This window comes from Pongo abelii, chromosome 11 (assembly GCF_028885655.2).
Source record: "Pongo abelii isolate AG06213 chromosome 11, NHGRI_mPonAbe1-v2.0_pri, whole genome shotgun sequence".
NCBI lineage: Eukaryota > Metazoa > Chordata > Mammalia > Primates > Hominidae > Pongo > Pongo abelii.
This window is the reverse complement of record NC_071996.2, coordinates 140,893,100-140,907,341: the sequence shown is the minus strand read 5'-3', so window position 1 is coordinate 140,907,341 and position 14,242 is coordinate 140,893,100. Positions and strand designations below refer to the sequence as shown.

Here is a 14,242-nt window from a genome sequence, read left to right as displayed (position 1 = left end):
CCGTGCTCCTAGTTCTCGCCTTTGGGGCTGCAAAAGCAAAGTGGATCTCTCCACCAGCCCATATTTTTCTTTGTCCCTCCTCCAAGTAATTGCCATGTAGACAACTGAAGCAAACCATTAGGGTTGGTTCTTCAAAGGGGAGCAGTATGCCCGTTTCCCTAGCTCACTGCTCCCTACCAGGCTGCCTGTGGCACATCTCACATCCCTCACACTTTCTCTCATCCTTCCTCCTCTCTATTCCAGTCTCAATTGTTTAATTATAATCAAGAAATTACCCTCCATACCACTGATATTCAGCCAGCTCCTACAAAGCTCTCCGACCATCATCTGAAGGTTAAGGGGTCTCTTCCTATTTTCCAATCTGTTTCTCCCAGTCCTTCCTTGCTCTGCCCCTAACACACATCTCTTCACTTCTAGGAACCATTTAAAATTCTTGACCACAAAGGAAACTTCTAGTGGCATTTCCTAAAACACCTGAGATCACAAATGTCAAAGCCAGGTCCCTACTGAATTCTTGTCACAATGCCATTTTGCACGGGATAACTGAAGTTCTCTGTCACTGAGTTTTCACAGAGTGTGACATCAAATAATTTTTCTCCTTTCCTTTTTGTTTAGAGGATTTATCACTCATCTTCTTGTATTTAGCATGTTTGGGAGCTGCAGATTCAGGAACTACAGACTAAAGAGGCATGGATTTGAGTGAAGGTTTCACTGTGAATAAATTATTAGGAATGTCTTATTTCAGTTATTTAATTTTACCTTTTGTGTATTTATGTTCTGGGTCTGGAAACCCAATCTCTCCTTGTTTTCACTTTAATCACTTCTAGAGAAGAAGAAAGCAGACATTGTGTTCCTGTTGGATGGTTCCATCAACTTCAGGAGGGACAGTTTCCAGGAAGTGCTTCGTTTTGTGTCTGAAATCGTGGACACAGTTTATGAAGATGGCGACTCCATCCAAGTGGGGCTTGTCCAGTACAACTCTGACCCCACTGACGAATTCTTCCTGAAGGACTTCTCCACCAAGAGGCAGATTATTGACGCCATCAACAAAGTGGTCTACAAAGGGGGAAGACACGCCAACACTAGGGTGGGCCTTGAGCACCTGCGGGTGAACCACTTCGTGCCTGAGGCAGGCAGCCGCCTGGACCAGCGGGTCCCTCAGATTGCTTTTGTGATCACGGGAGGAAAGTCGGTGGAAGATGCACAGGATGTGAGCCTGGCCCTCACCCAGAGGGGGGTCAAAGTGTTTGCTGTTGGAGTGAGGAATATCGACTCAGAGGAGGTCGGAAAGATAGCGTCCAACAGCGCCACAGCGTTCCGTGTGGGCAACGTTCAGGAGCTGTCCGAACTGAGCGAGCAAGTTTTGGAAACTTTGCATGATGCGATGCATGAAACCTTGTGCCCTGGTGTAACTGATGCTGCCAAAGGTAACTCCCATTATGTGCATATTTTCCATCCTTTCCTGTTAACATTTGTGCCTCTTTAGCTGTCTGGTCCCTGGCGCTGACCTCTGCAGTCCTTAGGCATTTGGTTGCTTCATATATTTACTTATACCCACTGGGACTGGTCCTGACACCCACCTCACCACTACCTAGGGCGTTCTTCCAAGATAAGAGTAGAAGTCTATCGTATTTTGCTTTTATAAGATTTACTTTTCTCCCCTATTCCTTAATCCCTCAAACAATTCAGATTTATTGATTCCTGTGTCTAATTATAGATTTATTAGATCAAGTATTTGAGATCAGAATATTTGATTTTCAAGTGCTTTTAATTTAAAGCACAAACTTAGGGTGCATCTAAACACCGATGGTGTATCATCACACCAAAGTTAATTAACAACACCAAAAAAGCCAACTTTTTAAAATAGCTTACTATTTGGCACCTAACAGCTGCCCTCATTTCTCTCTGTGAGAGGGGTGGATCAAATTGCTTCTCAAAGCTCACACACACAGGATCTTATTTTGCACTTGAGTGCGATGCCGTGGTCCTCTGCCTGGGTTGCCCCTGTTGCTGGTATAAGTAGAGTTCATCTCCTCAGCCCCAGCTAAGAACTCATCTCCTGCATTTCTCCTTTCCAGCTTGTAATCTGGATGTGATTCTGGGGTTTGATGGTTCTAGAGACCAGAATGTTTTTGTGGCCCAGAAGGGCTTCGAGTCCAAGGTGGACGCCATCTTGAACAGAATCAGCCAGATGCACAGGGTCAGCTGCAGCGGCGGCCGCTCGCCCACTGTGCGTGTGTCAGTGGTGGCCAACACGCCCTCGGGCCCGGTGGAGGCCTTTGACTTTGACGAGTACCAGCCAGAGATGCTCGAGAAGTTCCGGAACATGCGCAGCCAGCACCCCTATGTCCTCACGGAGGACACCCTGAAGGTCTACCAGAACAAGTTCAGACAGTCCTCGCCGGACAGTGTGAAGGTCCGTGGGGCCCGTTGGTTCAGGTGCTCCCTGGGCAATTTCCAGATTTTTACTGGAAAGGAGGAAGCCCCTTCCCCCAAGTTAAATCCTCTTCATGTTTAACTGGGTTGTTAGAATCTACATGGAAAATCCCTTACTTATTAACTGATCTAATGTCATGTCCTGTCTTCCTCATTTTGGTAGCCTTACTTAAGCTCTAAAAGAATCCTGGAAATCAGTAGTTTAACTTGAATGAGTTGAATTTGTGATTGATTTATGTTTAATTATAGTCCAGTCAGTATGTTCTCCACTTTCATTTCTCTGTGTGTATGTGTGCATGCCTGCATGTGTGTATATACATGCATATATATTGTGTAGACACACACACCATGTGAGTTTGCTAGGGATCATCATGAAGTACTACAGCCTGTCTGGCTTTTGCAACAGACATTTATTTTCTCACAGTCTCGGAGGCTTGACATCCTTGAGGTGTGGGCAGGGCTGTTTCCCTTGAGTCCTCTCTGCTTGACTTGTAGGCAGGGGTCTTCTCCCTGTGTCTCCACATGGCTTTCTCTCTGTGCGTGTCTGTGTCCAAATCTCCTCTTCTAAAAGGACATCAGTCATACTAGATTAGGGTTCACTCTAATGACCTCATTAACCTTGAATACCTCTTTAAAGACACTATCTCCAAATACAGTCCCATTCTTATGGTACTGGGGGTTAGGACTTAACATACAAATTTTGAGGGGACACAATTTAGCCCATAACACATGCACACATGCACACACACACATGCACCCACACACATGCACGCACACATGCATGCACACACATGCATGCACACATATGCACCCACATACATGCACACCCACACACCCACACATGTACACACACCTGTGCACACACATACATGCACACACATGCACACACAATGCACCCACACACACGCACCCACACACATGCACACACATGCACGCACACATGCATGCACACATATGCATATGATTTGCAGAAACTACATCTTAGAAATATGAGAATGAGATAAATTGTTTTTGTTGTCATTGCTGCTTGTCTTTTTTAAAATAAATTAAGCACTCAAATATACTCCTCCATTTTAAGTGCAATATCAACGTCTTGTGAACATGGGTAATCATTCCTCAACTTGGGCCCTCAGTTTCTGTAAGTGTAAAATGAAGGGTTTGAGACAGTGAGTTTCTCAGTTTTCTATCAGCAGTCTGCAACACTCCTTTTTAGTTTTCCTGGGATTTGACAGCTCTTTTATCTTCAGGTGGTCATTCATTTTACTGATGGAGCAGATGGAGATCTGGCTGATTTACACAGAGCATCTGAGAACCTCCGCCAAGAAGGTAGGTGCCAAGGCTTTCTAAATATGAGAAGTAAACCCTGGTGAGGCGGGGTGTACTGCTGTGCTGGAGAGAAACCCCTCTGCTAATGCAGTGCCCCAAGGGAGCAGCGTGTCTTGGGAGACTCTTCCTCCCAGCATCGTGGCCCTTCATTACCTGCTTGGAGCTGTGGGATGGAGCTAACAAAAATTCTTTCTGTACTTAGACAGCTTTACTGCTGTGTTGTGGCTGTTCAGGTGATAGAATGTTCAGAAAGCATGATACTTTTGCAAAAGATTATGAAATATTGATTCATTTAACTTCATCATATAAACTAGGAATTACTAATAAAAATACATTGCTCTATTTTTGGTTTGCAGTTATCACAGTTCAACATTTAATAACACTACACCCAAATAATACAAAGAAAACATTGTAAGCAATGATGTACCAAACATAAGGTGACAGCCATGCCTGTTATCAGATGTGATCTTTGACTCTTCATTTGCTTTGGTGTTTGGTAGCACTGACTATCAGAAAGTGGATGCCATTACAGAGGTGCAATTTATCCTAAGAACGTTCTATTTATTAGCTTACTTTTCCCAAGCAATGGAGACGAGGCTGCTACTATCTGATTTTGGAGGTGTTAGTATTTCAATACTTCCCACAGCATACTCGTGTTACAGAGGGCCTGAGTTTGAGAACTCATGCATGAATACACTTCACGGATGCCACTTCCTATATCTTTAGTAATAAGTTTAGTTATTGACATACTGGAAACAATTATTCAGCAGAGTCCAAAGTTTGAGTATTTCAACTATTCAGAGTAGCCAATCAACTCGATTAAATATATTTAAGTTAAAAGCTAAATTTTACACTGAAGTTTTCTTTAAAAATGTAGTCAGGAAAAAAGGACATTGCATTTTCCATGCGCCTAGGTGAGCTGTATTAAATGTGTCTTTCTTTGCAGGTGTCCATGCCTTGATCCTGGTGGGCCTTGAACGAGTGGCCAACTTGGAGCGGCTAATGCATCTGGAGTTTGGGCGAGGGTTCATGTATGACAGGCCCCTGAGGCTTAACTTGCTGGACTTGGATTATGAACTAGCGGAGCAGCTTGTGAGTTTTTTTTATGTCTTTGTACACAAACCAGTTTAGATACCACATCTTTTGGCATTTCAAGAGAATGAAGTTAATTATCACCAGGTGAATGGGGGAGGCGGTGCCTTGGTGGATAATTAAATTTTTTTAATTCACTTGGGAACTGCCTTGTTGCCATAACACGTGTGAATCTGGAAATGGAGATAGCAAATCGCTGGAAATCCAGCGAGCTGGAAGGGGATCCTGGGCATGCTGAGGTTGTGGCCTTAGCATTTTCTCTGCTCCCTTAGCAACGGCCTCTTTTAACACTATCGCTGGGATGCAAACCATCGAGATTGGTCATCCTCAAATAGGAAACCATGTCAAGAGCATCTGAAATCTTACATGATGAAAACAACAAATGCAGGAAAAGAAAGGCTGTTTCTGGGTGGAGAAGTGCTTTAATTGCCCTCCCTTGTTTCCCTCTGTGTCAATGAAGCTCCCTCTGAGGCTTCCTAATTCTCCCCAGGGCCAGCCTCTCTCAGCTGGAGGTGTGACCTCCTGGGTTTAGACTGGGGATGGAGCTTTTGGGAGATGTGGGGCTGAGCTGCGAACTCAGAGATTCTTTGGTGGTAGCAACAGTGGACTCTGGCTATGAGAATGGGATGAATGGACCCGGCTCCTTCCTTTCTTCCATACTTCTTTGCAGGGCTAGAATCAGGATTTTTTTATTGGTGGAAGTAGGTTGAGTTAGCTCACAAATCTGGGATATGGGAGAAAGGGAAAGCTCTTGGAAGCTCATTGGAAGAAAGTGCATATGCCCACCATTAATTTAGCAGATGGAAATGTATTTGGGCATGCCCTTTCCCACATAAGGTCAGGGGCAGGATGGGATGAGAATGTTCAGGGTGTCGGTGTGACCTGGAGTTGAGAAGCTTGTGGCTCCGAGGCCAGGACCACTTGTGCCTGCTCCCACCACGGCTGCTCCGGAAGCCTCTTTCTGGGCTGGTACCATATCCCATGACTCTCACCCTGGTTCCAAGGAAGGGTGGTCATGGATATCTGTTCTGGAACCACCTTCAGTCTTGGCCATCTGCCATTTGCTTGGCTTTGCACTTTGGAACTGGAACATATGTAAGTTATAGTTAAGATTTGATGATGGAAACTTCTAGAAATAAGGTCCAGCCTGCAGTGACACTGTGGATAAGATCTATCTTACTTTGGTTGTTCTTTGCTTTCCCATTGGTGACTTCCCACCTGCAGCCCGACTGCCAGGAGCTGGGCCTTCCTGACTTTGCTGGCAATTTCTATCATATCGTCAGTCGTCCAGCAAATGTCACCTGGAGGGACTTCATCTCACACCGTGAAACCCCCACGCATCCGATTTTGACCCTTAAAGCGCATTTGTGATTTTCTGCTGGGCATTTCTTGGAATCTGAACATTTGATTTCTCTTCCTTTTGGTAGGACAACATTGCCGAGAAAGCTTGCTGTGGGGTTCCCTGCAAGTGCTCTGGGCAGAGGGGAGACCGCGGGCCCATCGGCAGCATCGGGCCAAAGGTACAGTGGCTTTACCCTTGCCCACCCCTGAGATGAGGTGTCAGAAGTCCGACATTACTTTGGTGGGGTAATTTCTCTAACAGAAGAGTGTGGAGATGAAGGAGGAGACGAGAGACCATTTCTTATGTTAGAAGGAGGAGCTCTGAGGGGCAGACCCATGTGCTGTTCTGCTGGGGCCTGTTCCAGTGAAGATGGTTCAGGCGGGACCCTCCTTTTGCACAGGATAAGGGGATCTGTGCTTTAACATCTTGGTCCTTCATTTCATAAAATAATGTTAAAGGGAACTGGCGTTCCTGACAGCAGCCTGGCTGTGAATGGCGGCTGGAACTTGTAGCATTTGCTCTGAGTCAGTAGGAACTAACAGGCTTTCTTGGCAGAGCAGGAGCCTTAGAGATCCTGATAGAGAGAATAGTGACATGGTGTACTGAGGGAAAAAGCAGTAACAGGGAAAGCCATGCTGAGTTTTAGTGCTGCTCTGCCAAATGAAGGGGGACCACAGGGATCCTTACTCTAGAGCAAAGAAGACCACGGGATTTAACAGAGGACCTGATTTACTTTGTTTCAGGGTATTCCTGGAGAAGACGGCTACCGAGGCTATCCTGGTGATGAGGGTGGACCCGTAAGTAAAAATTGTTTTAGTCCCTAAAATTTCACCCCCTCCTTGATCCTTACCCATTGAGATTGCATTGTGGATTTCATCATTTGTTCAGTTGCTGATGGCTTTCCCTTTGGGAGAAAAATCAATTTCTAATTTTCTTAACAACTTTGCCCGGATGTCTAAGTACGATAATTGAAGTATGACAAATGTGGGCATGAAGGGTGGGATTTGTTCTTACTCTGTTTCAGAAGGAGGGATTAATTGGTTTCTGAGGCAGAGGGACACCGAATTTGTACACCCATGCAAGTAGAGATGGGAGTGAGCTGAGGTGCGGGGACACAGCAGGAGACCTCACCAGGGCTGTAGGGGTTACCCCGTTAAGGGCAGTCCCTGGAGGGGAAGTTGCTGGATCAGATCATCAGTGTCTGAGGGTCTTGGGGATGGACAGACCCCAGTAGCAGGGTCTATGGGAGCAATGCCCGGGACAGACGCCTGTCTGGGGAGCTTTGGGACCCTAGATCAAGGTCCAGCCCTGGGATAGGGGACAGAGGGGCTCACGAGGAACAGTGTGGTCACCAGGGCCCAGCCGGCAGGGCTCGGCTAGAGAACTGGGAATCAAGCATCACTTGGAGGAGCTGTCAGCCCAGTGGGTCTTCCTGGGATTCAGCACCCACCGAGACACAGTGCTGGGGGCCACCCACCCTCGCCCCGCAGGGCAGTGCTGTCTGCGCTGCTACCCTCCCAGATCTCATTCCCTTCAGTGAAACTGCAGGTTCCAGGCCAGGCCTCATGCAGGGGCCCAAGAGGCTCCCTGGCTCACGTAGCCTCGATCGGCGCTCCCCGTAGCCTCGATCGGCGCTCCCCGTAGCCTCGATCGGCGCTCCCCATGGTGAAATCTGCTTTCTGCTGCATGCTGTTCACAGTACCCTTCATGCTGCTGGAAGCCCGGCAGAGACAGGGTGATGAAGGGCTCCAGCTTGCAAAATGCCTTTGTCTCTCACAACAGGGTGAGCGTGGTCCGCCTGGTGTGAATGGCACTCAAGGTTTCCAGGGCTGCCCGGGCCAGAGAGGAGTAAAGGTGAGGCGTGGGTGATGGGGGTGCTAGCGTGGGGAGGGATCAGGTGACTCGCAGTTTCTCCAGATGCTGCCAGGGAGGGAGGCCACCGGTCCAGGCTTCTTGACCTCAGCATTCAGCAGCCCGTGACCTCTCATTGGAAGGCAGTTCTGAGCAGGGTGGGTTCAGGAGCAGGGCCTGCATCTGGTGGGGAGCCTGAGAATGGAGAAATAGTTCCCTATGGAAACATGAAGAAGCCAGGAAACCCTCACAAGGAGAGAACATGGGGAGGGGAGGCTGGTGCCCACCGCCCCGGCCCTGGACCATGGGAGCAGTCAGGCAAGGGAGTGGAGTGAGAGGACAGCAGGTGGGTTGAAGGCTGGTGAACTTACTTCTCTGTTTGCTGAAGTTTGAAGGCAGGTGCTGAAAGGAAGGGCTGCAAAGTTACAAAGTCAGCTCCTTGCCCTGGGTTTTGGGTCCCACCTCCCCTTGGCCCAGGGAGCCAAGACCACCCAAGCGTTCAGTCCTAGTTTTAGTTTTAAAACATCGCACGTGGTGGTGAGAGAGGAATCCAAAGGGGTGGGACTCTAATATTAAATTTTCAGACACTGCAACATTCAAATGGGGTGGAGCGGGGGAACAGCCCTTGGCCTCTTCTGCCCGAGGGACCAGCCCTGCAGGAAAAGCTAATGCTTCCCCTGTCCGCTTGCCTTCTAGGGCTCTCGGGGATTCCCAGGAGAGAAGGTATGCAAGCTTGGTTTTGTTTTACAAATGGAAAACTCTCCCAGTATTTCTCATTTCTTCCTTTGCCAGAATAGCTTTCTATACTTACCTGTCTGCCTTATTCCCTCTTAGGGTGAAGTAGGAGAAATTGGACTGGATGGTCTGGACGGTGAAGATGTAAGTGATTTTACTCTAAGTTGAAACTGCTTTTGGTTCTGAAGATTCCAGAAACTAACAACCCAGTCTATGATAGAAATTGCAGCAGGTGTGACCTTTAATCCTTGTCTTTGGCAGGGAGACAAAGGATTGCCTGGTTCTTCTGGAGAGAAAGGGAATCCTGGAAGAAGGGTAGGTGTATTTCCACAGTGCTGCTATAATGGAAAGAATATCAACATTTCATTTAGGGAATAGTTATTTTCTTTTCTCATATATGTCAAGCCCGCTTCCTCCAGGCAGCCTTCCCTGACCTCACCTGTGGGTGCACCCATGACATCCCCTCTCAGCTCTGACACATTACAGTACATTTTCTTGTTTCAAGATCACATCCCATGGGGCAGGGACTGAGTTTGTTTTGTTATAAATAAATCTCCAGTGCCTGGCACAAAGTGAGTCCCCAATAAATATTCATGGATTTACTAAACGAATTAAAAATATGTGGAAGTGAATTTGCCTTCATGGTGAATGAGTAAATTGTAAACATTGTTCTAGTTAAGATTTATGAATTGAAGAATGTGATTTTTAGGGTGAGATAAACATGGAAACATCTAGTTTTTAGCATCCACTTGTGCTTTTTCTTTAGGGTGATAAAGGACCTCGAGGAGAGAAAGGAGAAAGAGGAGATGTTGGGATTCGAGGGGACCCGGTAAAGAAGATTTCTTTATTGATGATTTCAGACCTGAGCCTGGGGAAGAGGGTTGTTGGGAAAGTGGGATGAAAGGAAGAATGCTACTTTTGAAATTGCTTTAAAACATGTTGATAAAGTGTGTGCTTTGTCTTTTTCTTGTGGTTTGGGGGCTTGGGGAGATGTGTTTGTTCTCTTGCTAACCAGATAATCATTTGCAAGTCCTGTTACACAAATATCTGAGAAGTTTCCAAAAATGTGGTATCAGGGCACTTTAAATTTGCTTTTGGAAAAGAGAAGAGTTTGCAGCTTTTCTCATTTTGTGGCTCTGTAAAACCTTTAAGCAAATGAGCAGTACAAGCTAGCCTCTTCTTCCAGTCCATCCTGCCTCTGTGGCCAAGGATAAGCAAGAGTGAGCCTGGGGCATCCTCCTCCCTGGGGAAGAACCATTGCACCTGTTTGGGGCTAAGAGTGCTTTGCTGATCCTGTGATTGGGTTCCGTAAGACCTGCATGGATGTTACCTGGATGGGCTGTGGCCGAAGGGCTTGTCCCTCCAAGCCTTGCATGCAGGTCCTTGCTAATATTTCCCTGACCACCCAGTCCAGTGGCAGCTGCTTTCCTTCCATATGTGGCTCATTTCCCTTTCCCATGTCTCTTTCAGGGTAACCCAGGACAAGACAGCCAGGAGAGAGGACCCAAAGGAGAAACCGGTGACCTCGGCCCCATGGTAGGGCTCTGCACATTCCTAGACTCTCCCTGTACTGAGGGCAAGAGAAAGGACACGCTCCTCGGCTCATCAGCAGCCACAGAGGCCAAAGACGTGGCCTTTAACACTGCAGGGTAGCCTAAGATTAGGAGCAGAGTCCCCATGAAGGAAGTCTCCGTGGGGAACCAGAGTGACCCTTGCCAAGTGGGGCTTCTCAGCAGAATCTGTGCCTCTTAGATATTTACGGAAGGTGCTTGTTAAGCCAAAGGCTTGTAGAGGTGGGAGTGTACTGAAGTCCGGTGCATCCTGCAAAGTGTGCAACTGTCCTGCAGATGGGCTCTTCCTCTGTGAATCGACCCCTTTCCTTGCAATGTCTTGTGCAGCATTTCAGAGCTGGACATTCTTCTCTGTAGATGAGAATCTCATGCTAATTTTCCCCACACCAGGGTGTCCCAGGGAGAGATGGAGTACCTGGAGGACCTGGAGAAACTGGGAAGAATGTGAGTGCCATTAGGGCTTTGGGGGGCTCTGTGACAATACTTAGTGCCATAAGATCTGCCCAACATTACCTGGTGCATGGTTAGTCCACAGCTCTTTACTGGGTGAATGTAAAAGGATGTCTGAAACGGTTGTTACTCCAATCTATTTTCATTCTTATAATTTCCTTGGTGCTTCTTCTCTTCTCTCTCCCCAATTCTTGCTCTCCCCAAAAACATACTGAACAGATGCTTTTAAAAATAATATCTTTGCTACTTTCAAATATTGGGCCAGGTTTGATCCAACTAAATATTTGAGAAACCCAAATGGAAGTCCTGATACTGGGGGAGGGAGGGAATAAGGGGCAAGAAGGCTGAGGGGGTTGCAGATTTGTTGTTTTTGTAATTATCTGTGGGTTTTTTGGGGGATGCTGTAAGTGAAATAACAAAACTAGATTTCTTTCTTTTCTGGTGTATTGCATCTTGCAATTTAAAGACATTTCAGAAATGTCTATAGCAGAATAGCTCCCTGTATGCCTAATCCTCAGTCTTGTTGAAGAAATGCTAAAGTCAAAGTGATGTGAATGATTTTTCTGAAGCCTTCCAAAAGCTTCCAGGGTCCCCGGGCACAGACAGCATCTCCCTTGTAGCTGGGAGAAGACCCCTGCTCAGGGAGGCAGTGGTGTAGAAGTCTGTAACCCCGCAGAGGAATTTCAGGATGCTGGTGGGTGCCTAGGAGAGGTCTCTGCTCAAAAATGAACAGAGCACAAAGGCTGCAAGCTGGGGCTGGGTGCTGGGAACTGGGCCCTCAGCCACGCCCTGAGGGGCAGTGGCTCATGGCTCGTTCGGCCCCAGCACTTGGGCCAGTAGAGTACACTGTGGTGAGGGGCTTTCAAAAGGAGCGACTCACCAAAATCAAATGAAGGACTATGGGCATCATTTTGCTTTGAAAATTCAGAAGAAAATAGAAATTTTGAAAATATCATTTAAAAAAGTTTGAGCACTATTTATTTATTTATTTATTTATTTATTTATTTTTAATAAATTTTAAAGACCTGGATCAACTGCTTGGAAGTGAGCATTATTTTTGAATAATGCTATATAATGAAAAAGAAGCTATATAATGACAAAGAAGAAATACTCATCAAATGTTACAACAGGCTATTACAACTCAGCGTGTGAGCAGAGCCAAAACTTGGTTTCATGAAGTGACTTAAAATTGAGTAGTTCATACAATTAATTTCAATTCTACACACAAGGTAGAAACTGGATTTGAATTCGGGCTCTTGAGGACTCAGTTCTTCCTTCTGTGGCCTAATGGCCTGCTATCCCTTCCCTTAGGACCACAGTGCCAGGTTCAGACCAAGCTGAAATATGTCCCTCCCACTGGGCTTCAGCATGCCTACATCCCCTTTTTAGAGTCTCTGCAGGCGGCCTCTGGCCTGAGCAATGTATCACTGAGTGCTGTTGGACTCTCATGGAACTCTAGCATGTCTCTTTTGGGAGGGGCCAGGCCAGATTGTTGCTTTGTAGAGAAGAGTGTCCTCTTCTCTCAAATTTTCCGTGGAAGGTAGCCAAGGTCTTTCATTGAAGCAGGTGGCATTACAGTGAATAATGGCAAACTGGTCATCGCAGATCACTGGGCTGGTCCATTGGAAGCGGAGAGTGAGGTTCCTAGGTTGATGTAGCAGATGACTGAGCGCCACAACAGAGCTAGTCGGTCACAGCCTCTGCAACACCAACCCTAACTTTGCAAAGACCGCCTAGGACATTCATAAAGTCCCACCCCAAACCTTTCCACTGCCGAGGAAACAATTTTGAGGTGGAAATTAATGGATTACTTGTGAAGTAAGCCCACATGTTTGAACTAAAGGTCACCTCTGGAGCATCCAGGAAAATGTTGCCAAGTCGTGAGCCCTACCTAAGTACATGAGACGTTTAGGTGCACAAGTGTGCACTTCAGATATTTTACTTAACCGAGTGTGTGTTGTGTTTGGCCGGGATCACTTGGAGAGCCTGGGACTCCCTTCCATTATAATTAACGTATTTCATGACTTCTCACTACAGTTGCGAAGATGGAAGAAAAATAGACAGGTTGACATTCTCTTTTCACATTCCTCATTTGAAACTGGCTGGGATCGTGCAGCCAAAAGGAGTCATTATTTTGCTTGGCAGGTCTGCAGTAATTCTCAAAACTTCCATTGGGTGATTAACAGGAGCAGCAAGGAAGCGAAACTTCACCCGGATGAGGGTGGAGGAAGGGTGTCTGTGTGTGCGAGTTTCCCCAGGGCTGATGAGGTGTGGTTTCTGGTTCTTGGCATGATGTGGGTGCTTGGGAAGATTCCCCTGAGTAACCGCAGAATAAGAGGGTGAAGTCTGAAAGAGCTGTAGGCCCCATGCCCAGCGTCCCATGCTCCCCCTCACAGTTTGTGGGACTTTTTCTTCCACAGGGTGGCTTTGGCCGAAGGGGACCCCCTGGAGCTAAGGTGAGCCTCATGGAGTGCCCCCAGGAGGCTCTCTTCAAACAGCCCAGATGCTGCCCAGCCCAGGAGTGAAAAACATTCTCTCCTATGAATCCAAAGCTTCGGAGACAGATCCCAATCAATTTAGAAAGTTTATTTCACCAAGGTTAAGGACATGCCCGTGACACAGCCTCAGGAGGTCCTGATGACACCTGCCCAAGGTGTTCGGGGCACAGCTTGCTTTTACACATTTTAGGAAGACATGAGACATCAATCAATATGTGTGAGATGTACATTGGTTCGGTCCAGAAAGGTGGGACAACTCGAGGCAGGGGAGGAGGCTTCCAGGTCATAGGTAGATAAGAGACAAAAGGTTGCATTCTTTTGAGTCTCTGATTAGCCTTTCGCTGAATACACAGTTTACAAGAACAGTCACCTATGCCTTAGTTAGGCTTAGTGAAAAATAGGGTGAAGGAAGCAATTGGATACGCCTTTGTCTCCCATGAACAGAGGGATGACTTTCAGTTCTGTCTGTCCTTTGTCCACAAGGAATTTCCCTGTGGGCAGAATGTGAGGGAGGTATGCAGCTTAAAAAAAAAGAAAAACAAAATCTGGCCGGGCGTGGTCGCTGACGCCTGTAATCCCAGCACTTTGGGAGGCTGAGACAGGCGGATCACCTGAGGTCGGGAGTTTGAGACTAGCCTGACCAATATGGAGAAACCCCATCTCTACTAAAAATACAAAATAGCCAGGCATGGTGGTGCATGCCTGTAATCCCAGCTACTCAGGAGCCTGAGGCAAGAGAATCGCTTGAACCCGGGAGGCAGAGGTTACAGTGAGCCAAGATCATGCCATTGCACTCCAGCCTGGGCAACAAGAGTGAAACTCCATCTCAAAAAGTATATATATATTTGTAGCTATCTTATTTAAGAATAGAATGGGAGGCAGCTCTGTCTGATGCAGTTCCCAGCTTGACTTTTCCCTTTGGCTTAGCGATTTTGGGGTTC

General features: G+C 46.9%; 1 protein-coding gene across 9 annotated transcripts in view; it reads left to right on the top strand.

The window, feature by feature from the left end:
• Positions 1 to 14,242, top strand: part of COL6A3 (collagen type VI alpha 3 chain) — a 90,482-nt gene that overhangs the window by 46,437 nt on the left and 29,803 nt on the right. For all 9 annotated transcript variants that reach the window (XM_063713149.1, XM_009238283.4, XM_009238286.4 and 6 more), the window contains 14 exons: positions 828 to 1,427; positions 2,079 to 2,416; positions 3,684 to 3,762; positions 4,709 to 4,854; positions 6,282 to 6,374; positions 6,940 to 6,993; positions 7,979 to 8,050; positions 8,744 to 8,770; positions 8,882 to 8,926; positions 9,044 to 9,097; positions 9,549 to 9,611; positions 10,253 to 10,318; positions 10,744 to 10,797; positions 13,224 to 13,259. In XM_063713149.1, the coding sequence (XP_063569219.1) occupies positions 828 to 1,427; positions 2,079 to 2,416; positions 3,684 to 3,762; positions 4,709 to 4,854; positions 6,282 to 6,374; positions 6,940 to 6,993; positions 7,979 to 8,050; positions 8,744 to 8,770; positions 8,882 to 8,926; positions 9,044 to 9,097; positions 9,549 to 9,611; positions 10,253 to 10,318; positions 10,744 to 10,797; positions 13,224 to 13,259 (1,727 nt within the window). The remainder of the gene's footprint in view (positions 1 to 827; positions 1,428 to 2,078; positions 2,417 to 3,683; positions 3,763 to 4,708; positions 4,855 to 6,281; positions 6,375 to 6,939; positions 6,994 to 7,978; positions 8,051 to 8,743; positions 8,771 to 8,881; positions 8,927 to 9,043; positions 9,098 to 9,548; positions 9,612 to 10,252; positions 10,319 to 10,743; positions 10,798 to 13,223; positions 13,260 to 14,242) is intronic.